General features: G+C 40.8%; 1 protein-coding gene across 1 annotated transcript; it reads right to left on the bottom strand.

Annotated features, from left to right (window-relative positions):
* Positions 1–130: 130 nt before the first annotated feature.
* On the bottom strand, positions 131–26,415 carry LOC146364911 (monocarboxylate transporter 1-like). The gene is made up of 5 exons (XM_084916291.1): positions 26,171–26,415; positions 12,272–12,603; positions 1,840–1,983; positions 927–1,721; positions 131–787 (listed from the first exon to the last, which is right to left on the bottom strand). Exons 2-5 carry the CDS (start codon positions 12,486–12,488, stop codon positions 510–512), a joined length of 1,434 nt encoding a protein of 477 aa, XP_084772417.1. The 5' UTR covers positions 12,489–12,603; positions 26,171–26,415; the 3' UTR covers positions 131–509.
* Positions 26,416–27,641: the final 1,226 nt, after the last annotated feature.

Below are 27,641 nucleotides of genomic sequence, written 5' to 3'. Positions count from 1 at the left end.
CTAATATTATGATTAACAATGTGGATGCGAGCGCTTACATCCAGCCCTTGAGCAGTGAAGTGATTGTGCAGAACACGAGGGAGAACTTTCTGTATTGTAACATGTATGGTGACTTATTTAAAAAAAAAAAAAAAAAAAAAAGTTAAAAAGTGTGCGCACGAGGCCCTGAACCTTTGTGACAGCTTGAGACCCTGAGACAAAGTCCTCGTTGCTTTCCGGGATGGTTACAGTCACTCCGTCTGCTGTGCGTCTATCTGGTGTTAATGAAGCAGCACCGCCTGGAACGCTCTCAGTTCACCAAAAAGGCACATCAAAGACCAAAAACCGAAGGTCTGAATGAGGCCGAGCGCAGATTCACATCAGCGTCACCGCAGCAGGCCTCTGGTTTTAATCATGGAGCGGTTTCTATGGCTTCAGGGTGGTGTAAAAAGGGATTATTCTCTATAAAGATGCTGTGTGGTTGTAACTGCAGCTCTCATGTGTGTTCATTTCTTCCCAAGTTTGTCCGTTTACACTGTGTCCTCATCCATCCTGGAGACTTCGTCCATTGTGACAGCTGCTGGTATGCCATCCTCGCTCGATTTTGCCGGAGAAGAAGGCGCCAGCATGGCAGCACGCTCCTCTTTGGGCTCCTCCCTCTCTTTTCGCTCCTCCGCTTTCTTTTCTCGGTCTAACATGTGGTAGTTGATGCCCATTCCCACAAAGAGGAAGATGCTTCCTATAATGAGGACGGTGCCGGAGGTGATGTAGGTGAAGTCATAGTGGTGGTAGTAGTTATAGAAGCTGCCTGGAGGTGGGCAAAAGAAAGGAGATTCAGATTTTATGATCTGTGTCAACATTTTAACAATTATTACACCGATAATCTTTGACGTCAAGTTTTATAACCAGCCCAAATCTCCACCCTCCCTCTCCCTGGGATGTCTTACCTGTCAGTGGTGGGCCCAACAGCACTGGCCCACACTCCACGATGGTGACCAAACCCACAGCTGAAGAAAACCTCTGAGCACCCACCAGGTCCATCAGCGTCTCAAACAGCACAGAACTCAGCCAGCCAAAACCAAAGCCAAAGAAGATCGCGTAGACCACAAATCCCGAGTAGTCTTTTGAAATCGGCGCCAGCACGTGACACACACCGTTGTACAGGACGGATGCAGCAAAGTAGTACTGGATCCTGGGCCGGACCCATTTGGTGTTCGCCAGAAAGCCCATTGAGGGCCGAGCAAACATGTCGATGAACGCCAGCACTGACAGAAGGAAGGCTGCCTTTTCTTTGCTGATGTCCTTACTCTTTGCGTAATTGGAGAGGAAGACGAGTGGAGAAAAGAGACCAAAGAACATGACGAAGTTGCCCAGCAGGTAGAGCAGGAAGCCACGGTGCTTGAAGAGCGTCAAGTCGATGAAGGAGTTGATTTTCTGCAGCACCGTCCTCTTGGGCTGAGGCTGCCCTGCTTCCACCGCCTCCACTTTGGGCGGCTGAGGTTTGGGGCCGATGGGACGCATTAGCGAGCCGGCCACGCAGCAGTTGAGCAGGAGTCCACCGAGGATGAGGAAGCTGCCTCTCCACCCAAACTCATCGTACAGCCAGGAGTTGAGAGGAGCCAAGGTCGACAGAAACACGGGGCTGCCCGCCATGGCGAGGCCGTTGGCGATGGGCCGGCGCTTGTAGAAGTATTTACCAATCATAGTAAGCGCCGGATTCAAGTTGAAGGCCAGTCCCAAACCTGGAAATGAGGGCACAGAAACAACATTAACAAGAAAACAAAACTCAGCCATCAAAAGAAAGTGTCCAGATTTCCCTCATTTTGAGGATTTACTCAGGAAAACTGATGAAAAACAAACCTCCAATTACTCCAATGAAGAAGTACAGCTGCTGCACCGTGTTGCAAAAAGAAGCTGCAACCAGACCAGACCCTGACAGACAACCGCCGAGGATGATGATCGGTCGGCTGCCGAATTTATTCACGAGGATGCTGCTGATTGGACCTGGAGAGGAACAAGAGAACGGTAAGAAAGAGAACCATCAAGCACAAAGTAGAGTGATAGAAGAACAGAGTTAAATATTTAAAGTACATCTGTGGCCAATATTTTGCAGCCAGCACAGCAGGTAGGACTAACAAGCTGGTTCAGCAATTTCCCATTTTTCACCAAAGAAGAAGAATATACACTTTTTGATCCGTGCCAGTTTAATTCCACCCAGCTTTTGAGCTTAAGTACAGATTTTCTTTTCTTCTACCATGTCAGAACTAACTACAGTATTTTCCTTCTTTTATTTATTTACACATACATGAGATTTAATCTTTGGTTTAAATAAAATGAGGTACTTAAGATGTCTCCTTGAGTTGCTATTAGGATTATTAGGAATTCCACCTTTTTATGCTGCACTGAAAACAACTTGAAACCATTTCATGATAAAAACCAGCAGGAAACTGAAAATCTGTTTACTGATATTTTAACTCATGTTTAATACAATTAAATCCCCTTTAAATCAATTAGAATGACCAGAAGCCAGATAATTGGCAGAAGTTAATCTAATTTATATTTGTTCAGCTGCTGACATGAAATACTACTTTTAATAACTGCGTGACGGACTGCCTCTGCTAACACCACCCACTCAAACACGTGTCTCAAGTTTATGCCACATCTACACCAAAGAGTAAATACTCAAAAAAAAAAAAAAGTGTAAATTAAATTTAGGGCATCTTACAGACATGGGTTCAATGCTTTTAAGACCTTAAGACTTACAGACAGACTGGAGAGCAGATTCACCAACAGGTGGTGCTATGACAGCACAAATGAAAAACTGGGCCAATGCTTGCGTAACAGCACCAGTTATAAGATGTTCACTAGAGAAAGAGGGGAGGAAGGAGTGAGACGGGAAAGAAATGGGTGAGGAGGAGGAGAAGGGAGCCAGGCAGAGGAGGCCCACGTGTCTCTGCCTGCCTGCCAGGCTCGCTATGAATGGGCCTTCACATGGATCCAGGCTGACAGTGAACACTGGCTCTGCTGGATACGAATCCAAACTGAAAGCCTGCACATGAGCCTACAGTTACTGTTCGTACAGCATTTTGTTTTCTATAATGTAAACCAAATATCTTTGGTGTTTACACCAGTCAGGAGAAAGATAAGATTAATGGTGACCAATTACAAATTAGAAACATTTCCAAGTTTCCACTCACATCTGGTCTGACTCCCAGTGAAGACTAAAGTGCAGTTTCACCACTTGTGCGTTTTCCCTTGAGTTCATTTCATTATTAAAGGTGTGAGAGGTGCATTTAAGTCGACCCTTATGTACCAACAATGACTCAGTTGTTTCCCCTCACACTTCAGGTACAGCATTAGTTAACTTAATTCTGGTATTAGCTCCCTGAAGTTAAGATAAGACATTTCTGAAAGCTGCATGGTGAAAGTGGTGCATCTTGGTTTCAAAACCAGCACATCCTTTACATCTGTGAGGCTGACTAACAAGGACAGTGAGCTTTTTCAACCCCAAAGGAGCTGGTTGGCTCCTCCTTCCTAAGGAGGGACGGACACTGAAAGACAGCAGTCACGGCTGATTAGGGATAAACATCAGGCTAGTCATGGCTCATCAATAGGGAACCTAAGGTGACTCCACAGCTTCCCAACCAGACATTTATCACAACGTGTTCCACAGCAATATTTTTGAAATCCTGCAGTCATCAATAAATAATTTGTAATCATGTCCAACAATAAGCTCCAAGAGGACAGAGAGAGGAGGACAAAAATAGAGTCTTTAAATATTCATGATTTTAGAAGACTCAAAGACACAAGTGCACTTAGCCAGCAGCCATTTCCATTTCACTCGGCCTGGGTCCTTCACGTAGACCACAGTGGCTTTGCCCTTCAAACTGGGCTGAAGGCCACAAAGACCGAGGGCACTCTGGCTGCACGAGCACTTACTCATGCACCGTCCAAATACCTCTGTCTCAGACAGCTCGCTTCTGTGTTGTGTCTGTCCCCTACTGAGGGTCTGACCGGCTGGCACAAAGCCCGAGCTGGGCAGGCTGCCATGTTCAGGGTGGTGGGTTTCCACGTTCGAGTCAAACGGGTAAAGTCGTGCTGTGCTTAAAACAAAGACTTGTGCCTGCTGTCAGAGCTTGTTGGAGCTTCACGGTAAACTGAAGTGAAACTGCACAAAGACAGGAATAACTACAAACCCTCAGCACACAGGCTGCACATAAACAACTCCTGACAGTGTTTGCTGGCAAAGCACAGAGAGCACAGAGAGCAGTGTTCTCAGATATTATATAAATGATCCCTTCTCCCCCTCCTTCATTTGCTCCCTTTCTCCCTGTGACACCACAAAGACTTGTCCTCATCTCCACTCTGACACAGCATCCACAAGCAGAGAGCAGTCAGGTGTGCAAGCATCTAATTTTAGCACTGACCCTTCTGCTTCAGTCCAGGACTAGATTTATTTAAATAAAAGCATCCCAATAACAGAGCGCTAGCATGTTTATTTATTTATTTATTTATTTTATTTATTTAGGACAGTGCATGTTAATGAACATAAATGTATAAAAAAAAAAATTTACATGAATGTAAACATACCAGATTATAGCCAAGGGCTAATTTCCATCTGTTGTCCTTAAGCATAAAAAAATAGACATAATAATTCATAAAAATTCATCATTCATTCATAATAAAAACTCCATCACCAAACTTACACATACACACCATTCTGTTCCCAAATAAAACATTATAAATGTCTTAATTTCATTTATTTCATTAAACAATGACTGATCAGACTTCGTGGCAAAAAGAAAACTGCAGAAGAAACAGCTGATTGGATTTGCCCCAACAGTTCTACTGCATCACATTCCTCCACCAGCGACATTACTCACAGATCAACATCCCTCCATCTGGCCTGCATTAAACGCATCCTTTTTTTAAAAAAAAAAAAAATTGGTTTAAAGCTCAGTACGACCATCACATTCAAAACATCTACTCTGTTTACACTGAGGGGCAGCCAATCACAAAAGGGGTGTCTTTAAGAGAGAAGAATGCCAACAATCGGTCTTATTTATGACTCTGATTCATGCAAAACTACTCTAGGCCAAAGCTAAAAATATACAGACAAGCTGGCAATGAAACTGCACAGTTTCAGTGCATATTATATCACTCTTTGTTCAATGCTCATCCGAAGCCAAAGCACAGCAGGGTTTGTAACAGAAAAACACTCATATTCTAACACTGGAAGCCAATATGAATGAATGCAAGAGAAAAACAAAACAAATTGCCAGCAGTGTCAACAGGAATAAAAATGGACAATAAAACATTGTTCGTGTTTGGTGACCAAAAGTGAACTTCAAACTCTCTTTTTTTGCTCTAAAACATCAAGACACTAAAGAGCCTCTGCTCTTAGTGCAGCACAATATGCACCCATGCACCAATTCCCACTCATCCCTTCTTCAGACACAGGCTCTTTTTCCTCCTACTGACTCAGAAAAGTCCTTAGATCACAAGATAAGTCAGAAAGAGACGTCCTGTATCCGTGCGCCTACTCATCATGAGGTTTGTGACCGGAATTATGCACAGGCCACATAAAAAGCCCCCTTTCCCCACTCCGCAACGTAAAATCCTGGAATTCCTGACTACAAAGTTAACGAACGTGTTTTTGTTTGCAGCTCCGCTACACGTCTAAAGCTGTAAGGATTACAAAAATCAGGATCAATAATCCTCTTGCCTGGGTTTCCCAAACTGCTTCTGCCAAAAAGTGCAGGAATAACATGTTCAGGGTACAAAGCCATTTAAATTGGGGCTGGAACAACGCCAGGCGTTAGTGTTTGTACTTTCTGTATGCATGTACGTCTTTGTGTCAGTGAGGGAACGTGTACTGTGGCTATCTATAGGATTACTGTGACCAAAGTCTTAAGTCATGGAATGATAATTGGAAACAGCTTTTTTTCCCAGTGGAAAAGAGGGTGAAGATCAGACAGACATATCCATCTTCCCAATGCTGTGGAGGCCGCCGATTCAAGACAGCCTGCTGCATAAGCGACATCACTTCCACTGAATGTGTATCGTGGATGTCATTCTTTTATTTATCAATTACAAATCTATAACTCAAAAATATAGCATTTTTTAAACAATTATATGCAAACTTTTCCTGTATTAATATATGCATTTTTTGTTTTTATAAAAATCAGATGGCTTTCTTTAAAGGGACCCAATTCTACAGCTCTACAAAGAGCACTTCTTCATAGAAACAGATGCTTCTGCGTGAACCTCACAGTATTCTTTTATGAGAGAATACTGATACACAGAATGAGAACACAAAAACTAAGGCTCTGTAAGCATCGTGTTTGATTTCCCTTTATCCTCTCAAATTTTCATTTGCATCACTCATTTTGTGCAGAGTTTTATCTGAAGCCTTTCATATCGTTTAATACATGAGGTCTGTAACCTCATTAACAGTTCCAGTTGAAAAACAACTTTACAACAAGAACTCATCGTGCACATCGCCACTTATAACAGTTCCTCCCAGAAAGACAACTTTTCTGCTTTCTTAACTACCCTTTAATTTCATGCTCTACTTTCTTTAAAGCAGCAGACAAAACAAATCATGTATGAGAAAGTACAAACCTTGGGAAAGATGTGGTTGAACTTTTAAACATTTAACAAAAGAACAGGATCCCATTTAGACTGAGTCAATCAGACATAAAGAGCTGGTGTACACAGGGCTATTGACATTGCTCAAACAGCCAAATCTCCCAAAGCTACAGCTAAATCAATGCAAATCTGTTTACTGCATTTACAAAGAGGGTACTTCGTGTGGTTTCTGGGAAGAAAAAACCTCAAAACAAACCCCCACACACATTAGTGGGGTTCAATGTCAGGAAAGATTATTTCACAGCTATGATTAAAGATGTTTTGACTAAGTCTATCTGACCTTCACACTAAAAATGCCCTCAAAGCATCACATAGCGAGTGTGAACACCAGGAAGAGCGGGGGTTATTAGAAATGTTTTCATGAGTAAAACTAATCATGGCCATCTGAAATCTTTATTCCTGACAAGGGAAATATGGAAAGTTTTACAAAAGATTTAAAAACAAAACAAACAAAAAAACCTCTTCACTCACGACCGAGAAAGTCACATTCATCTCGTCTGGGACCTTCTATCACGGCTCCTTTCGGCTGTAGGAACAAAACTGAGTTTGGGTAAAAACTGACCCTTTTAAAACAAACTGAGATGGATCAGATTTCAGTGTGAGCAGGGTGCCAAGTTCAACCCACTTATTTTACATGCTCTTGTTTATATAACTGCTAGAGACAAGTTTCAATTAAAATTATACCCCAATAAGAGGTTTAATGAAAAACCTATAGTGCCATTCACTGAGAGAGGACAGTCCAGCTCAAGCTTCAAGCTCAGTGACCACATGACCTAACTTAAGTACACTACAGTGTAGAAGTCTGATAAATTAATCAGAGTGCGGTCTATGACCAAAAACAGCTGTACTGGTGTAACATACAAACTAGTGAGGAGTCAGGGGTTAAATGGCAGTTTCTGGGTCAAATAATGATCTTCATGAGAAGATTCTCAAAGATATGAAGTCATTTGTACTATTTTGTTGTTGGTATGTTTAAAATGCACCAATAGTACATCAAGTAAACCCAAAGATGTTTAACCAGAGCTGAAGAATGACCTGTAATTGCATTCAGAGTTTCCCGTCTCTGGATTAATTGCCCCTTGTTGTAAATGGACTGACTGTTTTTTTGCATGTGTAATTCCAAAAGGTCAAATCTAAGCCTGGAAAAAACACTACATAATTAAGTGTATGATACCCGTGTGTTAAGAAATATATTCTAAAACACTTCTTCAGTAGAGAATCAGAGAAGAGAAACACACGGAACTTCTTGCTAGCAAGGGCAGCCTCCAGAAACTGAGACTCGCACTGAGGACTGCCCTGGTCTTTATTTATATGCTTCAGTGAGCGTTTGTTCCATACATTGAAATGTGGAGGTGTACGTGTGTGTGTGTGTGTGTGTGTGTGTGTGTGTGTGTGTGTGTGTGAGTGAGTGAGTGAGAGAGACCCCATAAATTACTTCCCTACACCTGCTGGTCTCGAAGTCCAGCAGTTCATCAAACCTAACGGCACTTAGACTAAGACAGATATAGCTACGTTAATCCTACCGTAAAACAATAAGACAAGGTACGACCTCTCCCATGCTCCTAGGATGTGGGGGTGAACGCCAGAACACCCTGGAATGTACACAATGTTGTCACAGACCTCCTAGGATGAGACATTCTTTCAATATGCCACCAACTATATACTTCTAAACACAAATGATTACATGCAGTATTCTACCATATGCAAACTTATATCATTAAAAGATTATACTGACTACTAAGTACAATTTTCCTATTAACACCGTGGTTACATCAGACAAACAAACCTGTTTTAACCAGCGCCTGGCCTGGCCTTTTGCCTTCATTCTGTCAGCAGCTGTGACCTTTTTATGCACCACATGGTGTGACTTTGAAAGCAGTAGGGCAGAATGCAAATGAAACACCTGCATTATGCCTAATGCTTTAATACAGCTGCTCCTTTTACACCATGTTAAACCGATCTGCTGTGGAACACAGCAAAAAATGACTATTCTTTTGTTTTAATGCATCTGATCCTGAGTTATACACTTGCTGGTACACAAATTACATTACATACACTAATTCTTCTTTTTTCGTAAACACTAAGTCTTGGATCCTGTTCCCTGTTAAACACAAATATTCCAACAATTTTGGCTAAACTTGTGGCCGGCTGCTGAAATATTACTTTCTACTGCCAAATGACACAACTTTTAGGGAATCACTTAGAATATGTTGGTGGTTTTAATTTCAGTACGTGATCCTTGACTCGTCTTTGGTTTCTGGTTAAAAGGGAAGTTTGCGGGTGTTAAATAGTCTCCCTTTATGATTGTCTCACTCTTACATACGTACAAAACATCCTGCGCATTTATTTGTTCACACTGTTACTCAGCTTTCAGTGACGTTGTGCATGACTCGTGTGTGGTGTGGTTTTTTTTTTTCCCCTCCCCTCCTTTTGTGGAAGCCGGTGTGTGTACGTGCCTTGCCTCATGTGTAAACCAGTCGGTGAGTAAATTGGTTGCGGTAACCTAAACCTACAGTCTTTCAGCTCCTCTCATTTAGTACAACGACTCCAGGAACTGGTGATCTGTGAATTGTGAAGCAAGAAAGTAGGAACATTTCAATATTTGGGCGAATACATTTCACCAGCTGGCTCCTGTTGTGCAATTTCACTCCTCCCATCATTTCCTCCCTCTGTAGTTATAAAAGTTATAAAAGTCTTAACCTGCAGAAAGAGAGTACAGACTGTGTGTGTGTGTGTGTGTGTGTTTTAAATGAGGGCTGTGCTGACTGAATACACTTAAGGTCCTTCTTTATCTGTCTCTCCGACTTTGTCTTTAGAAGAAAAGCAAAGAATCTGAAAATCCAGCCCAACCTGAAAATCAACCACTTCTGTCTTTTTGTAAATATGTCTTAACAATCTCATGTATATGTAATTAAGCCCAAGGAGAGGCTGCTTTCCAATGAGCAGACTCATAGTTTAGTTGTGTTTGTACAAGAACTTTAAGGGAATTGGGTCAGGATATTTTTCACAGGATAGCAGGAAATAGCCCATTAAAGATGCATTTACTGGAAATACTCTGAGTGCTTTAAATGATGAAGATGCCTGGACAGAACATGCAGCAGGACTTGCTAGTAGTAAACCTGGACCTAGTAGGTTAAAGATCAGACAATCTGATCACATCTGACAATCGTGCGTGACAGTCGAGGAAGTCCTAGAAAGCAGCTCTGCAGATTTCCCTTTCTGCCAGGCCTGATGGGACATTGTTCTTACCCTACCCTCTAGTCCTGACAACTTCAGGATACCTAAATTTAAAGCTCTATTCCCAGCAGTGACAGAGGTGCCTAACTAGAAGAGACAGAAGACACTACCAGAAATAACACTGCTGTACCGCCCATCTTTTCTGATTTACAAAGACTTGTAAAGTTCAAGGTGATTCCTCTGCAGCCAAGAACAAATCTCGAACTGCTCAGCAGTATGGGTGGCACATTCATTTCAAACACACATCTATCTAAAACATGCAATTAGCAAAATCTCTCCAAGCAGCACTGAGCTATAAGAATGCACAGCTTAGAGGCAGCTAGAGACGACTATTCTGATGACCAGATTTGGTCCGCGATTATTCAACAAGCACAAACTTGATTTTTGTACAAAGTGTTGAGTTTAGCAAGCAACGGGCCACCAAGACATCTAGCCAGTGTCGATGTTCAGTGCATGTTCATGTTAACATCAAGTAAAGCTGCGTTTCTGGGTTTATTTTAGAAGTTAGTTCTTTTCAGTTAAAGTAGTGAGTTTGTGCAGATGAGCCTCATACATGCCAACTGAACCTTTGTCAGCTTTAGGAAATGCAGCTGAAGAGTTAAACATACTTTTCATATCACTAGTTAGCGTCACTGATGGCCTTAAGACATCTCAGCCAGAATTAGACCCCTAATAAGATAAACAAACACCACATTACATCTGGGCAATCTAGTGGAGAGCGCCAACTCCAGCGATTGTCATCAACACGTACTTATAACCCAAATGAGGTCACGTGATGCATGGGGTGCTTCCGTTTGCATGTTACTGCTTTTTCCAGCTTAAGTGGAAGTTTCACCAATACACAGCCCACAGAAGATTTTTATTTATGTTGGAGTCAAGTGTTAAAATCGATGGTATTATCCTGATTTTTAAAAAGCTATACGTGTCACCTTTGAAACTCCCATTTCCAAAGTGCACTTTCACAGCCTCATGAAAGAGTCAGTTAAAAATTTGCAATGAAAAATTTCAGATATGTTGAAATACACGTAGATTTCTTTTGTATTACGAGCTGTTCAGTTCATTTTATTTACACTAAGCTTATGTATCGCCCATTGTAATCCCTATGTTTACCCAGCAAACCACAGCATGAACCCTTATGAGAGAGGTGAATTCAGTCATTAATACAATGTGTTCTTTTTCCATTAGGTTTTGAATGGGTTACAGTAGAACAAACATCTTCTTGATTTCCTTTTTCTTTTAAATGCAAAGGCACCCATTGAGTGTTCAGTGAGGGCTATTCAAGCTGTGAAAGACTCAGCGTTTGAGTGGTGACGGATGGAGAGCATGTTTACTTTGGGCGAAAGACAGAGGCAGAACCGAGAAAGCTCCAATAAATGTTTAAACCAACAATGACAGATTAAATAAAAATAAAGTGCTCCAATAATTCTGTTTCACTGCCAGCATTCCTTGCTCTGCCTCAAAGCCAGGACACTACAGGGTCATCCAGATGAAGCCCCATTAGAGCCAAGTTATATAGGTCTATCTTAATAAACTATGTAATTAAATGTTGACTGCAAATTGTAGTCAACTTGACGTATTGGTTTGACTATCTCAGTCTGCCTGCCATCAGATATGAAGTCTTTCAGGAAACTAAAAACTCAGCTGCAGTTTTGTTCTTCTGTCAGGTAGTGACAGACTTTTCCTGGTAGCTGAAATGAGTGACTTGTTCCAGCTGTGGAATGGCATAAAAAGGGAGAAAGGGGAAGCCCCATTTTTGAGGCCATCCTGCATGCATATTAGGTTAATGGCTCAAAATTAAAGGATAATAGGAAGTACATCAAATGTTTAAAATGATAAACTCTAAACTAGAATGAAAGATTTAACTGTGTGTGTTGTATATTAGTGTAGCATCCTAGAGTAACACTTCAGGAAGCTACAGCTGAACATAACTAAAGCATACAGGAAGACTTTTTCCTTGCAGCAAGTTATTAAAAGTAAGCTCTCAGTGTTTCGGAAGCTGTGCAGTAAGTTTGGCTGACTGGGTTTATCACAGAAGTCATTCCTCTAACGTCTTTGACCACGACCACTATATTAGGAGTGGTTCTGTAAGGAAGGAATGTCCAAAATGTGGATTTAATACTCATGACTATCAATTAAGGTGATAATTGATTGAACAATAATCAATTTAGTAGTTTTTGATTCTAAAATTTAAATTACAACCTTAGTTTCAGCTTCTTATCTTAAAGCGTTAACGACACTTTTCTGCTTAATTCTGGTTTAGTGGCCACAATAAAATGGTCTAAAAACAAACATCTTTGTGCATTTGTATAACACCTGACAACAAACCAATTAAAAAAAAAATAAAATAAAATTCTTAAGGACACTTCAAGGTTTTAGTTGTTGATGTTGACGGCTGATCACTCACCTCCTGCATACATGACAGCCAGCATGATGGAGGAGATCCAGGACACTTGACTTGGTGTGGCATCAAAGATGACCTCGATGTCTTTGAAGAACACGGTGATGGATTTGGGGAAGGCGTAGGAGAAGCCAATGGAGATGAAGGCCCCCAACACCACCGCCCAACCCCAGCCACCCTCAGGAGGGGTGTACCCTACTGGCCCGCCCACTGCTGCAGGCATATCTGCTCACGACAACTGGGATGACGATGGAAATGGTGTTTAAGGCTGTTCCTGGAGGACAGCGGAGCGTCACAGGATTAGAGGATGCAGCACAAACTGGAAGTAGAAGCTGTACCTGTGAAGGAAGCGAAGAGCAGGGAGTGTGTTAAAATCCAGAAAGAATGTGCAACAAGGTGATTGCGATACAGAAAATTCCTCAGAATTTATCTAAATTACTCCCACTTACAAGGCATCAAATCAAAGTACAGTCTTCATAATACTAGACCTGTCATACTAATACAAAGACATTTACTATTTTTAAAACTTTTAATATTCTGACAAATCTCAGGTGATCTGGTCTTCCTCAAAAGGAATTAAAAGTCACCAAGGATGCTGCAACCACACAGGGTCGTCCCCCAAAGGCGGATTTCTCAGCCAGGAAAAACCCTGCTCGTCATAGCAGGAAGACTGCTGGTGTGACTAACAACACATCTTAGCTGAGTTGTGCCAGTAAGACACAAAAGTGCAGCAGGGGTGTATAATGCTAGAAACCTGCAACTGAAGCTTCAGAATGAAAATTAATACTCTAAGACCAAGGGACTCGCAAGCCAGTCGACTGACAGCCTAATGGACAGATGGATAGATCAGGGGACATCATGCCAAAGCCACCACCTTTTTGAAGCTCCGATATATGACATTCTCAATTCCCAAAGAACACCTGCCAACATTTTATTCTTTCTCAGCCATCGTTTTAATTGGGTACAAAGGTAAATGCCAAATGTCTTCATACATGTTGCCATTTGGTGACCTTGTGAATTACTTTATCAATATAAAATTCCACAGCATTATAAACGTTGGCACCATTGGGTCTGATGAAATGCCAACAGCTCAGCTGGCAATCATTAGTCATGTCGAAATTCAAGACCTGAAGGACCGTTGATCAACTGGTGAAAACCAAGTTTTAAAAAACCAATGAACAAGGCCAGGGTGTGGCGTACTCTGTTTTAATGTCATCTAAGATAAGACGGCGTAAGTAGTTAAATGTGGAACTTTAGCTTTGGCCTGTTCTTTGTTGGTCTCCCTACAGTCCTAGTTTATGTTTTGCACAGAAATTAAGAAGAGAGGTTCAATCTATTCCCTGCTCCATGATGTAAATTAGCCTTTCTACGTGAAGTGCTTAATGTCCACTTGCACAGACAGCAAGCAGGAATTATGAAGCTCTTATCTTATTTCTCTTCTGATAAAACTCAATTGCCCGGTAACTGTGCCATTTAAAACATTCCTGTTCGTGTTCAGTTCTTGAGAAACACTCCTCCCTTTGAAATGGAAGAAATCGGAAACGTAACAACCTTTATTTAAAAATTTAAAAAATAAAAATAAAAAAAAAAATTGTTGCATCAGACTTGTTCATTTCATGGCAGAGAAAGCTAAACACAGAAGCTATTTAGTGAACTGAGTGTCAAAAAAATAACCAGCAGCCCCCAAAAGAATTACTGTTAGCTTCAATCACATCTCAAAACCTGCTCGTCCAAAGCAGCTTGCAACCCAGATAGCTGTCATGTTTCCTGTTAAACTCACTGTAAGGTTTTCATTAAGTGTTTGACACATTTACAGCTGGAAATTCCTGATCTGCTTCTATGAATGCAACCATCTAAATGTCCCCTTTCCAATTTAGGTCACACACACAACTGAGCTATTTATAGCTGGCTCTGACATCATCTCTGCTACTGTTTGGGTTTGCTTTACCTTAAATGGACTTGAGAACACACCTTTATTAACCAAAAATAGACTGAATGGACCCTATAGCTCTATACTGATGCTATTTAAAGCAGAGTCATAGAGAAGCTCCCACGCAAATCACTTAAACCAATTTTTAGTGCACTGAATAAGAGGACTGTGTTCTGGGAAACTTCAAGAGCATCCAGCCAGTCTTTCAGTAAGAAATGAACAGCCAGGAGTGAAGTTCTCCAACACAGCATTTAGCCTTGATCATGTTGTAAACAACCATGCTCTACCAATCATTACAGATGTAGAGTGACTGGTTAACCCAGCCCCATGCTCACAGCACATCCCCACAGCTCTCACTGTTCACTCTTCTCTCACATGCTGAAACTAAGAAACCTAAGATTACATAAAAAAAAAAAATAGTCAAGTACCAATCTATGAAGTTCTTTGCAGCTTTTATTTCCAACATGAAGCATGAAGAGAAGGTCACACAGGTTAGACTCAAGATTGAACTCAGGCTACGTTCACACTGCAGGCGAAAGCGCATCAAATCTGATTTTCTTGACCCAATGCGACCCATATCCGATCATGGTATGACAGTGTGAACGGCACAAATCTGATATTTTCAAATCCGATCTGGGTCACTTTCGTATGTGGTACTGAATCCGATACATATATCCGATGTTTTAGAAAGCGGCTGCTGTTTGAACAGTCATGTCGCATTAAATCCGTCTTCTACGTCACTGACAGAAGACAGACGTCAATTATCAGTGCCGGAGAAGCGCCCGAGAAGACATCGCGAACGCTTCTTCCTAGATTTTAACTTGGTATTTTTTTTATAAAAGTCGGGTTTTGTCATTTTGGAGCTTATGATCATTTCCATAAAATCGGGCTGGGATTCACAAAAGGCCCTGGGTAAAGATGCATCAATTTATGGGTAAATCTACTCACTTCAGTGTTCACGTTGCCATTAGTTTCCTCTAACCTAATTACAATGTACCAAGACCTGCTGCTGTCATATGGGAAAGTGGCAGCTAGTGGCAATTCACCCTCACTACTCCAACTAGTACAACCTGTGGTTAAGGGAGTTGATAAAATTGAAAGGAGCAGACGTACGACAATTCCCATCAAGAGAGAAAGCCGGTGAGAACCTTGTTCACATTCAGCACACAGAGTGAATAAAAGACAATTATCAGCCTGCATCATAAGAATGTGACTCAGTCTTTGTTCTTCAAAATTCAACTGCTTTAGAGCCACTTTAACGACTGACAACATTTAACAGCAATAGGCTAGTAATTAGCCAACTACGCAAATGTAACAGAGCTCTGCAGTACAAGATTTCTTCCCGTTTATAAAAAAAAAAAAAAAAAAAAAAAGGTTTTCCTTCCCACTGTCACCAAGTGCTGGCTCAAAACACGTTTAATTGTTTGGGTTTTCTCTGTATTATTGTAAGGTCCATCTTACCATATAAATCACCTTGAATCAGAATACTTCATTAATTCCCAAGGAAATTAGGAAGAGACTGCTATTGTGTAAATAAAGTTGATTTTGTTTTGCTACCTATGAAGTGCACTTATGACAGATAATTGGGCCCACTGCCTTTGAAATACAGCAGGCCTTATATGCAAAGTCATCGCTTATAGGAAAAGATTTTGCTGCAGGTATTCAAGTTCCAGATGGGCTTCAAATCCACTGGCGAAAACCCAGCGCTTATGAATAAACACGCGAGCTGGTTGCCGATACACGTGTATAGCAAGTATGCTTCAGCACCATTTCAAGTATTCAAGCACCCAGGAGGAAGACCAGTAGGTAGGTTGAGATAGAGCTTACCACATCCCAGTTGGTCTGCACTTTGCAGAGTGCCAACACACGGCGTATTTCATCGTATGGGCTTAACAGACCTATTATGTTACTACTCATACTAAAAGTGGTCTGTGCAATGAGCATGTGTCACCATTCCTGAAAAGGAAGGGATGACACTGAGGTCATCTCCATCCAGTTTTACCTGCATAAAAATAATGTGACCTTTTGAGATATTATATGGCTAGACATGACCTCCACATGCGCCATTATGCAGACACATGGGAGTTTCTGAAACTCAGTGGGACTCTAGACTGAGTCATGATGTACCAAGACAGTTCAGTTCTCTCAATATTTAGGCCACAAGGGTTGAAGCAATGTTGCAAAAACATCAGTGGATTTACAGCTAATTATGGGAAGTTTCTGACAATTTTAAAAGCAAGTACTGAGACAGGCTTGTTAAACGGTGAAGAGCAAACAAGGCAGTTCTTCCTCTTTACATGCCTGTTCTGACGGTTTCAGACTCCTCATATTAACAACTACAGAGCTGCCAAACACACAGCTGAGACCTCAACATGAACCCTAATGGCCATTAAATAACTTTTACTCCGAGCTGGCTGGTCTACACTGCATGCCTGGTCGGATCTTCTGTCGTAGACTTTGGTTCGCACACACACACTTGAAAACACAATACCATCATAGGAATAATTTCAGAGTATCTCTGTGTATTTGTATTTATTCATTAGAAAACATTCCTCTCTGTCATCAAGTCACCAATCTTCACTCACTCAGCACTCAGCCCAGTGGCTTAATGTCACCTAACAAACGATCTTACCACTGGTGCAATTTTGAAGGAGGTCCAGATTAGGCCAACTAAATGTCAGATACTTTTGCTCTGGCCTTTAATGTATCATGACCTTCAAGAAAGCCAACTGTATGTAGAGAAAAGTCATCCAGGGGCCACAAAGTAAGCCTGGCAACAGCAGTCAGGTCTTCATGTTGCTCAAGGAGTTGTTACCCAAGTCCACTTTCAGTGACCTCACCATGGAGAGTTCTCACATGCTTGTGCAAACACTTGCACTGTACCTCAAGTCAAAGTCAACCTTTAATGTGCTGCACTTACGTGCAATTTCATAAGGGAAAAAAGCCTAAACTTAATGTTCCACTCACCATAACAAAAACAAAAAGAAAAAAAAAAAAGGGGGGGGGGCATAAAAGTCCCATCAATTGTTACTGAGCCAGCGATAAGCTAAGCAGTGGGGTCCTGACATGAGTTGCACCACTGCCTTCCTGTGCTGAGGAGGAATGTGATGACACTGCACCCAATCTTCCTTTATTACTGACAAATCAAACTGCACTGTGTGCATTTTAAGTGTCCCCCACCACCCAGAGTTTCCTCTTCACTCCAACTTGTGGATGTTTCTATTTGAGGCTGATGAAATAGTCCCATCAGGCTCATTTATGATCCTCATCATTTACAGGAAAATGTGACACTAACTGCTAGACCGAGAGCAAACATCACAAAGGAAGCTAAAATGAAAGGGTCAGCAGTTGGATGCATGTTTGCAATGGACTTAACCACCAACTGTGGTCAAGATGACATCTGATGAAAAGCTCCACAGACGCCGCGCTTCCTTTCTGCCGCTCACTCACCATGTTCCTTTACACTTGTTGGGAAGGTTTTACTACACTTAAACATAATGAGTTCTTGGAAGACTAGCCTCTTTTTAAGTACATATTTCCTTCCCTCTTGCTTATAAATTAAAATCCAGTAGAGTTCATTTAACGCTGAAATGTCATTAAAACACTGACAGATGCCAAAAGTCAGGGTCTTAAAACTGATCGGGATCTGTGGATCTTTATTATACCTATGAGTAAATCAATACTTACACAATGCGTTGATTTTTCTATTCACGGAAACAAAGTGAAATAGTTGCACAGCTGCAATTTGATAACTGGAAAAACAGCTCAAAGCACATGATGTCACAATAAGCCATGTTCCCTTTTTTAATGCCTTCAAGCATGAGTGAAAGATGTCGCAGATCAGGAGAGTAATATCTGCAATTCAGTCTTTGGTAACTGAAGCTAATAAAAAGAAGCCTTTTAAAGCAAGTTAATCTGTATTTTGTTCTTTGTACTGTACATAGCCTTGCGTGACCGTGGGTTACCTTATGTACTTGGGACAGAAAGGTCATCAGAGGCCAGATCTGGCTTGAACACGCCAGCTTCTCAATTACACTTGGAAAGGGAACAGCTTATAACAACATATAATGTTTCTTTCTGCATACTGGATCCCATTTTAGCACCATACTAACCATACCACGATACTAAGACACATTACTTTCAATTTCTCCAGGAAATGTGACATTTTCTGAACAGTGATGCTCTGTAGACCAACAGCAAGCTAAGCAAACTTTGAATAATTTGGTCCATGCAAAACAGTTGCCCCATTACAAACTTTGTTCGTATCATATACAAATAGTCTTGACTGTTACTAGCCTTAATTGTAGTAATCAACCTCATTACTGCTCTGTGTCTTCAGAGTGCTTTGATATGGGTGTAAACTTCCTGACAGGAAACTAAAAAGAACGTGTTTTTTAAACTACCCCTTCTTCATTAGTAGTATAGTATAGTATAGTATATAGTTCAGGCATCAAGACAACTTTCATTCTATGTTTGTAAACAAGAATAAACAAGAATACTGTCCCTTTCATTTCCTGACACAAGTGACCACACCACATTTTTTAAACACAAGAGGCCAGTTCATGGAGCAACTGTTGCCTTGGGTATCTCGCTCATAAACGCATATTTTAGGCAACAAATATGTTGGTTGGTTAGCAGGGGGTCAGGATGATGCCTCACCTGTGAGCCAAAGAATTATATTCACAAGTCCAAAAGTCTATTTATGTCGACAGCCTTCCAAAGCAAAAACCATGTGGAGCACGAGTGCCACCACAAGCATTTAGGCAGCTGTATCAGCTAATAGCATGATAGTAGAGTTAGCTTTTCAAGTTGGCTCTACTAGCAGGAGAAGGTTAGACGCCGAGTCGACACTCAAATAAAATAATCGCTATCCCGCAGCCAGAACCAGACTTAGCTGCTCACTATACATGAATCAAAAAAAGCTGCTCTTATCGAAAGATTCCCAGATAACAAGTCCACTGTACCGTGGGATGTTCTGTCAACCAAACAGTACTACACACAAAAATCAGTTAGCAAAAAGAAAAAGCTACTACATAGTAGTGCACATCAAAGGCCTTGAGTAAAAAAAGACCTAAAGCTGCCTGGAGAAGTTACTGTGAGAGCTACCCATCTTAGGGATGGCTCCAAGTTTGTTTAAGGGTACCTGGAAACCAAAAATCCCTTCAGAAAGAAGAGATTTCTCTTTTTTTCAGTTTTATCCACTTCAAAAGATTCCTGGACCTGAATTGGAGGACACAAGATTGTTTGTTGGATTGTGTAGAATTATCTGACAATGACATGGATGAAGGTTATGCCAGTGGATCTTATTCCTAAGCAAAACTGGGTTTGTTTGTTTGTTTGTTTGTTTTTGTAGGCATTCCAGACTTGTTTCTGCAGATATGAATACAGGTGGGCATTGAAACGTTTGGTTTGCACTTCTGTGTACCTCTGCTGCCCTACAGCACAAGTGCAAATGTGCAGTGTGCGAATAAGCGGCTTTCTACAAAAACAAAACAGAGCTTTTTTAAATTCTCACTTCATGTATTGAAAAAACCCAACTACATGTGCAGCACTGGTTAGAAACATTCGTTTTATACGTCACAGACCAAACCAGCATCAGATATCATGTCACCCAGACAGAAAGAAGTGAGATGTGAAGTTTACTGACTGCTGTTAATGTGAAACAGGCTTCACCAGTGGGAACGGAATAATGCTACCTTTTCCCCTGAGGTCCTACTGATCTGTGCTGAAGCCCAGTTAGGTGTTTGTGTGCGCCAGTAAAGCAGGACAGGTCCTGAAGGAACCATCAATGAGGCCATTCATCCCCACTAACAACACTTCTCTCATAGTGTAGAGGGGATGGGGTTACCTGAAATCCAACTGACTGAGAATAAATAAGTGGGTACAGCAGGCGAAAGGTTACAAAAGTCTGACAATAAATCAAACTGAGGCTGGATTTATACAATGTGCCCTTGTACTGAGATTAATGACCAACCTTTAGAGGGTTCGACTGCAGGACAAACACTATCAGCACTGAGATTAAAAATACCAGGCCTACTTAATTTCCCAAATGAAAGACAAGATACTGCAGCCACTCACTGAAAACTGGTGACAGGAAGCAAGGGAAGGAAGAGAGAGAGAGAAGAGGGTTAACCAGGGTGCTTAAGGGAGGAGTGAGTGTGCAATTTTACAGCATCATGATGACTCAGGACTTCCTTAACCCCATGACTGAACATAAGACAACATAAGTTTTGAACTCTCACTTTTGAATGGATTTTAATATCTTGGAACAGCAGAAAAATTACTTTAGATGACACAAGATGATCTTTTCAGTTAAGACTTGTTTTTATATAAACCAACTGAACCCATTTTTTCTGATCATTACACCAAACAATATTACTAGTCAAAATAACTGCAGTGTGATGTTTACCAGCTTGCAGTGATTAGCACTTAAACCCCACTGCTGTTAATGTGGCCCCATTGTGCATTTCAGAAACTCACGTACACATAAATCCTTATACTCTTGCATGCAAAGCCTGTGCATGTACACACGCACGTAGGCCTGATCGAGGACAATCAGCTGCCACACGCAAATGTTCTACCCTGGAGTCCAGCGATGCTCACGTAAAGCTCGTGCAGGTGTAAATGCACGTACTCAAACCATGTTCAGTGTCAAATACTACTATAGCATTCAGATACTCGCATTACAGGATTCCTCTTTGTTGTGGAGTATCTGTTTAACTGACCCATTTATTGGAGAAAATAAAATATGGATTTTTTCTAAGGCCAAGTTTTAAATATTTAAACAGGACTTTTTATTTCTTCAAACACGCTAAAAGGCCAAAATTACAGATTTGGATTATTAGATGGAGGGAAAATGTTTTCCCTCCCATCTGATCACTTAATCGCTTATCATTAATTGGGGTGAATTAATAATTCATCCATTTGGATAAGGGAATTACGGGTGTGGCTGCTGTGACTGACAGGTTACCTGACCTGCAGTCACTAAACCGCACCTTTCCACTGCATTTATGTAGTCACTGTGACAGCTTTTTAAAATATTATCCCACTTGCTTTACATAAGCCATTTGCACGCATGAACTATGTCCATGTCAGGAGAATCACTTGAGGACATTGCCAAACTTGTGGTTTCTAACATGTGGAGAACTTGTCACGTGCAGGCGGGTAGAATTGCCTTTCACCACATGAAAACAGTTTGTCCCCTCCATCATGTGGTGCTGCTTGGGTTAAGGGAACAGGAAGATGAACAGGTGTGAATTCCCTATACAATTACCTGCTCAACGTTCATATGGACTAATTTCACAGACTCTGTATCTCATTGTACAACTGTATAGTGACAATAAAGGCATTCTATTCTATTCTACGGGGGAGATGACATGGTCAAGACTATTTAAAGTCCAACTTGACAAATTAAGAGATTTCTGTTCTCACATCCTGCTGCTCTGGTTAATGTCTATAAGGTTGAGAGCTGTGGTGCCAGTGTAAAATAGCTTAAAGCTATAAATGAGAGTAGCACACTACATTTACAATCCATTTCTCCAAAAGATCCGCCTAAAACAACCCAGGTTGATTCAGGTGATAGATACTGGGCGTCTTCTCCAACCAAAACAATGCAGTCTGTAACCAACAACTTCTGGTATTAACACACTGGATACCTGCCAACAATCACAAAGACAAAGATGCACTTGGGTCTAGCAGTTTTTGAAATTTGGCTGGCATATCCTCAGAATTGATCAGTCCTAACAATAAAGATTACCTGCAACAAAGATTTAATAATGAAGTACTGCTGACTAGGTGCTCCCCTTACAGGCAATACCTGAGTGCTAGAACATGTCTGTAACACAAAAACCACACTGGGAAGACCTGGTAATCTTCCAATAAATGCAATGTATGTTTTTAAAAAGGAATACAATCAAGAAAGAAAGTGAACAAGTGAACTTGTTTTAATAAGGTGTTCAGTGGGAAGATATATTTGAGCCCCGGGTCCACAAAGTCAAATTTAGTATCATTTTTGGCCCCCCACAGATAACAGAACTCACAGCTGGAGCAAAGTGTTAGTTTAATATTTAGTGCAAATGATTAACTTTGGGCTTATGAAATGTCCAGTTAAAGCTGTGGGCTTGCGTACATAGTTGAAGAGGGGAATCTGTGACACCCATGGTGCATTTTGGCAACAAACTTTTAACCACATTAATTTGGTTTCAAATGTACCTACTAGGGGTGGGGGAAAAAATCGATACTGTGTAGTATCGTGATATTTTGTTTGCTAATAATGTATCGATACAGGGACAGCAGAAATCGATATTTTGTTACAAAAAAAGTTTTTGTGGAATGGAACATGCTCTGACTTCAGAGCATGTTGATCCTTTTTCTGAGCAAGAATCCTGACATTCCTTCACTGTCCAAATGTGTTTAACTTTTTTTATGGCAGCAATAAACATGACAGTTTACTTATTTTAATTTAAGACATGTTTTATTTTAATTAAGTTTAAAACTTTTTTATTTAATGTAAAATTATATTTTGTTTTAATTTACTTTCAAATTCTTCAGTTGCTGAAGGGGCTGCATAGTTTTCATAAATTGCATAGTTCAGAATAGCTATAATTGTACCAGATGGTTGCATTCAGTTAAGTTGGACTAGACTGTAATACAAACCGTTCAGTTTGTCAACAATAAAACTGACTGAAATGAGAGAAAGACTGAGTGTGAGACTTTGTTATTAGATAAAATGAATATGGATAAAGTTTACCTTTATGTACAGAATCTGAATATCGCAAAATATTTTAAAAAATTGCAATAATATCGTATCGTGCGTTAAGTATTGTGATAATATCGTATCATGGGATGTATGGTGATTCCCACCTCTAGTACCTACTGGGCTCATTTCCAGTTGCACAAGGAGAACAGTATGTCACTATTATTAAGTCTAATCTACAAACAAGTTTAAGCAGGACCTGTTCTTCTGGTTTCAAGCTCCATATTTTTATTCTTGTGCCTCTATTAAAAATAACTGCACAATTCAAAGTAATCCTCATTTATCTTAAACTGTGCCTTGGTGCAGCCACTCAGTCTGAAAGTAGCCATTTTAGCTCGTAGGCTTTGTATAAATGGTAATATTGGTTAGTGAACTCCCGTTGTGAAACCTCAAGCCGAGGCCCTTCACAATGGGATGTTAACACCTTGGTGTTTTGAAACTGGAAGTAACAAAAGTGCACAATTGTAGAGTAACAACTTTGCTAGCCCCGCCCTAAAGCGTATCCATGTTCTTGATTTCCATTGAAATAGGGACTGTTGTTTACAAAATAAACCTGGAATGTACATCCATTTACAGACCTTCTTAAGGCCACTCTCCCTTTCAGCTGAAACAAAACATACGAACAGCAGGTAGGTACCCGGTAAATGTGCTTAAAAAAAATAAAATAAAGAAAAGCAAAAAAAAAGAAAAAGTCTATGTAGTATCTACACTTTCTCCTCCAATGGTGGATTTATTTCTGTGAGAAATTTTAATCTAGTACTGTGACAATTATTCACAGTAAATAATCATTCTGACTAGTGTGGATAGTGCTTACAGGAAGTTTAAATGTTAAATATGAGCAGCCACTCAGATTTAAACTTTAAGACATCTTCCTTTCAAAATACAGAAGGGGCTTAAAAAAAACAAAAACAAAACAAAAAAAACTGTTTCAATAACTTCTGTCAGCTACAAATTGTGTTTTCCTGAAACCCAGGGGGAGATGTTCAGCTGTTTAACTGTCAGTCCACTAGGGAGGCCAGAGTTCAGACGACAGCCACCAGCACTCAGTAGCTACAAAGAAACATTAATCCAGTGCAGTGTTTGTCCTTGTAGGGGTCACCTTGTCACCGCAAGTGGAAAATGACACAGCAATCACTCATTTTATGCACCACAGCTTGAGAACATGCCCTGGTTACACACCTATTAATAAACAGTGCTGGCTGTTTGGGGACAATAAGGGTTGCATGGGATCCCTGTGCGTGTGGCTGTCATGCGATCTTTCCATTCACCCGTGACCCTCAGAGGGTCAGCATGTGAAACTCATTGAGTGAGATAACGCGTTCGCCTGCAGTCAGATGCAACATACTGGAAATCACAACTAAGATGCAATTTCTATGTTGCCATTAGACCTTTTTAAACAACAGGGATGATTTGATTCTTTTTCTCCCCTCTGCTCACATATTTCAAGCTGTTGCATCATTGCTTTCTGTGTAATCTGAGAACTGGACTGAGCTTTTTGAAATGCAGAAACAAACTAACACGACACCAAAAACAAAGACTTTATCATATTTGGATGCTTGGAAACAGTGTTATCAGCCAGTAATAGCAAATCTAGTAACTAATAATCCAATTCTTATTACACTGGGCCAGATGAAGCCATTGGCCACAAAAGCTCGACGTAGCTTTCGGTTGAAAATGTGAAGAAAATAGGGAAATTTCTCAAACCTGACTTCTGTTTAATTGCTAGCATGGAGCAACACTTGTGACTGCTAGAAGACTATTGTTATACATAAGAACTTTTATGAGCTCTTTTAATCTGACTTCTGAACTCTTTACTGGTCATTTTATGGACTCGGTCGCAAGTTTCAGGTCATACAGAATAAAACATTAAGCCATTAAGAGTTAGAAACTAGGATTATCCAGACTATGTTCACTGGTTTAGATTTGTCCATCACTGGCTGTTAGCCAACAAATGTACTGGTCCCAGACAGACTCTCTTGCTCATCACATCCAGTTTCAAAACACTAAGATGTGGATGGCGAAAAAAAAAAAAGAAAAAAAAAAAGCTTGGGTCCTTGCTATATAACATGACTTCAGAAACCATTTTTGTGATGGCACATCATCTGTATCCAGGTTTTATACCACCTACGAGCACTACACAGAAAGTTTAAGAGTAGTTTTCCATGGGGAAACGACCACAGTGGTCAGGATATGCAGGCTGAATCTGGGAATCATTTCTGAATTTCTTGCAGCGGTGACTTTTAATAGTCACTGACATGGGTGGTATGATGGTGCTGACATTTTCGAATAAGAGGCAGTGGAAGAAGTTTCAGACTTGGCATTGGCATGGCATCTCTGGAAATTGTGGCATCTCCCCCCCCCCCAAACAGACAACAGTCAAGAGATTTTGTTCACTTTCTGAGCTCTTCACTCACTTTCCAAAGTAATAAAATACATTTTGCTTATCAAATGACTGGCATGATAACAAAAACTCATTTCCTTAAAACAATACAGACTAATCATGCCTAGTCAAGCTTTCAAGAGCTCCATTTTAAGCCAGGAAAAACACTTTGTGGGGACGTGCCAACCGAATTAAGTGAACTGGACCTGTGGGTGGATGGGGGCACGCTAGGGACCCAAAGGTCCCTGGGGGAGGGTGTGAAATCACTAGAAGACTGAAACGTCCGTGGAAAACCACAATAGGACACGAGGGAGAGGACTCTCAGTCAACACAATGAGATGGAAAATGACAAAATTTACATCACACTGACTTTCTGTTTGACTGTTCTGGTAAAGTCACAGAAACCACTAAAATTCCTTTTTTATGCGGCCTCGACAAACCTCTCCAGCAGATGAGATGTGAGGCCCTTCACGTGTTTGTGCCACAAAACTTTTTTTTTTTTTTTTTTTTTTTTTACATCCACATTGCCTTCACATGTGGATGTAAAAATAGCGGCAGGTCAGCATCACGCCACGGTGAATGAAACCACGTCGCTTCAGAGCGTCCTATAAGGCCACTTAGCTTCAATCATGTGCGCCTTGTCGTAGTAAACGGACTAAACAACGACAGCGGAACTGGGTGGGATGAAAGTGGCTCACACATGAGGCGGCTAACCGAGAAGCAGAGCAAGCTAATTTAATGCAGCTTTAGCCGTTGAGCCCAAATTGTGATTTAAAACTATAAAAAGCGGATCTTTTGCCTCCACACGCCACGTTGGGATTCTCGGTCCCGCTCACTCACCGCGGAAGGTTCTTCGGCTGCGTCCGCTGGAAGCTCGGTTGAGCTCGAGTGGCCCCCGGCGTCCCTTTTGTTGTGGAGTACAGCGACACGTTGCTACGGTACCACCTCCGGGTACCACAGCCCTCAGACTGAGAGGAGTTACGGGATGGTGATGGCGTTATAACCGTAGCGCATGCGCATGTGAAAGAATCTCTGAGTCGCAGTAAGGGGAAGCTGAAAACGTGCACGTGCGACTATGAGGCGGGGCCTAGCGGGAACCATATGTGACTTCAACGGAGAACGGACGTTGCTTTGTAAAGATGAAGTCTAACACGTCACACTACGTGCTTTATCCGCCTAATTTTACAGAAGAAATGAATGGAAACCAAATGGAGTCACTCTACTGAGCCTCTATTTACTTACAGTTTTATTTGGTTTAGGTTTGAAATATTGAGAGATGCTTGAGATCTTTGTCTCGAGTAGCAGCCTAAATACTTTTTATATCCATCACCTCATATCCTAAAACCATATTGATTAGCTGATCCCGGAGAAACACTGCAATATCCAGCAGGCTGTCTCTAACAGTACAATTTATATTACTCAGACATGCCAGTATCTACCTATGCTTCAACCCCAAGTCAAAATTAAATCAAGCTTAAATTCAATAGAGCAGGAATGTCAAACTGACTTTACGTAATGGGCCACACTTTGATCTTAACTGGACTGGACTGGTGAAACTTGTCGTTTGTGTCAGTGTAAAGAAGTGTAACTGCGCATTTAACCCTCATAATTAGAAAAAGTGGTGCGATTTCAAGAGTACGTCTCAGTTTTCCTGTATGATAAAGAAATGCTGCTGCAGTTAATGAAAGAAATCTGTCAACACAACTCTTCGGGCTTAAATGCTAAAAAGTAAAATTATTGAAAAGCTTCTAGCAGCTCATTGCCCAGACTGTCCTGTAATTATACAGCAGAATTCACAGAAAATGTGTTTAATTTACTGTTTACATTGTAAATAAATAAATACATTTCTGTTCTAGACAGTAAAAAACTGAAAAAAACTGAGACTTTTCTCCAATTTAATTGTTTTTCTGTTACTTCATTGCTTTAGTGTAGTGTGAATGGCTGTGGTGAAAGTCTTTATCAGTAGGACAAGCTGTAAAATTTATGAAAATACAGTTAAATGTAAGTACTCCTTCTCATTTATCGAGAAGGGCTGGATTGGAGTCTTTGCTAGGCTGGTTCTTGTCCTTATTTTTGCAATAGAGGGTCTTTAGGGACTTTAATCCAGTAAAAGACAGTAAATTATCATTTTTCAGGAAACATAAACCAAAGACAAAGGAAGAGAGGAAAGGGGGAAGACATGTTAGGAGGTCTGAGAGAGAAGGGAAAAGAAAGGACCACAGAAAAGATTAGTGTATGTATTAATGGAGGACATACAAAGGGTTGGTGTGACAGAAGAGGATGCTACTAATAGGATGAGATGGGGGCAGAT

Source organism: Perissodus microlepis, chromosome 20, assembly GCF_051167445.1.
Source record: "Perissodus microlepis isolate ML-2025 ecotype Zambia chromosome 20, ASM5116744v1, whole genome shotgun sequence".
Lineage (NCBI taxonomy): Eukaryota > Metazoa > Chordata > Actinopteri > Cichliformes > Cichlidae > Perissodus > Perissodus microlepis.
This window is presented reverse-complemented; position numbering and strand designations above follow the sequence as displayed.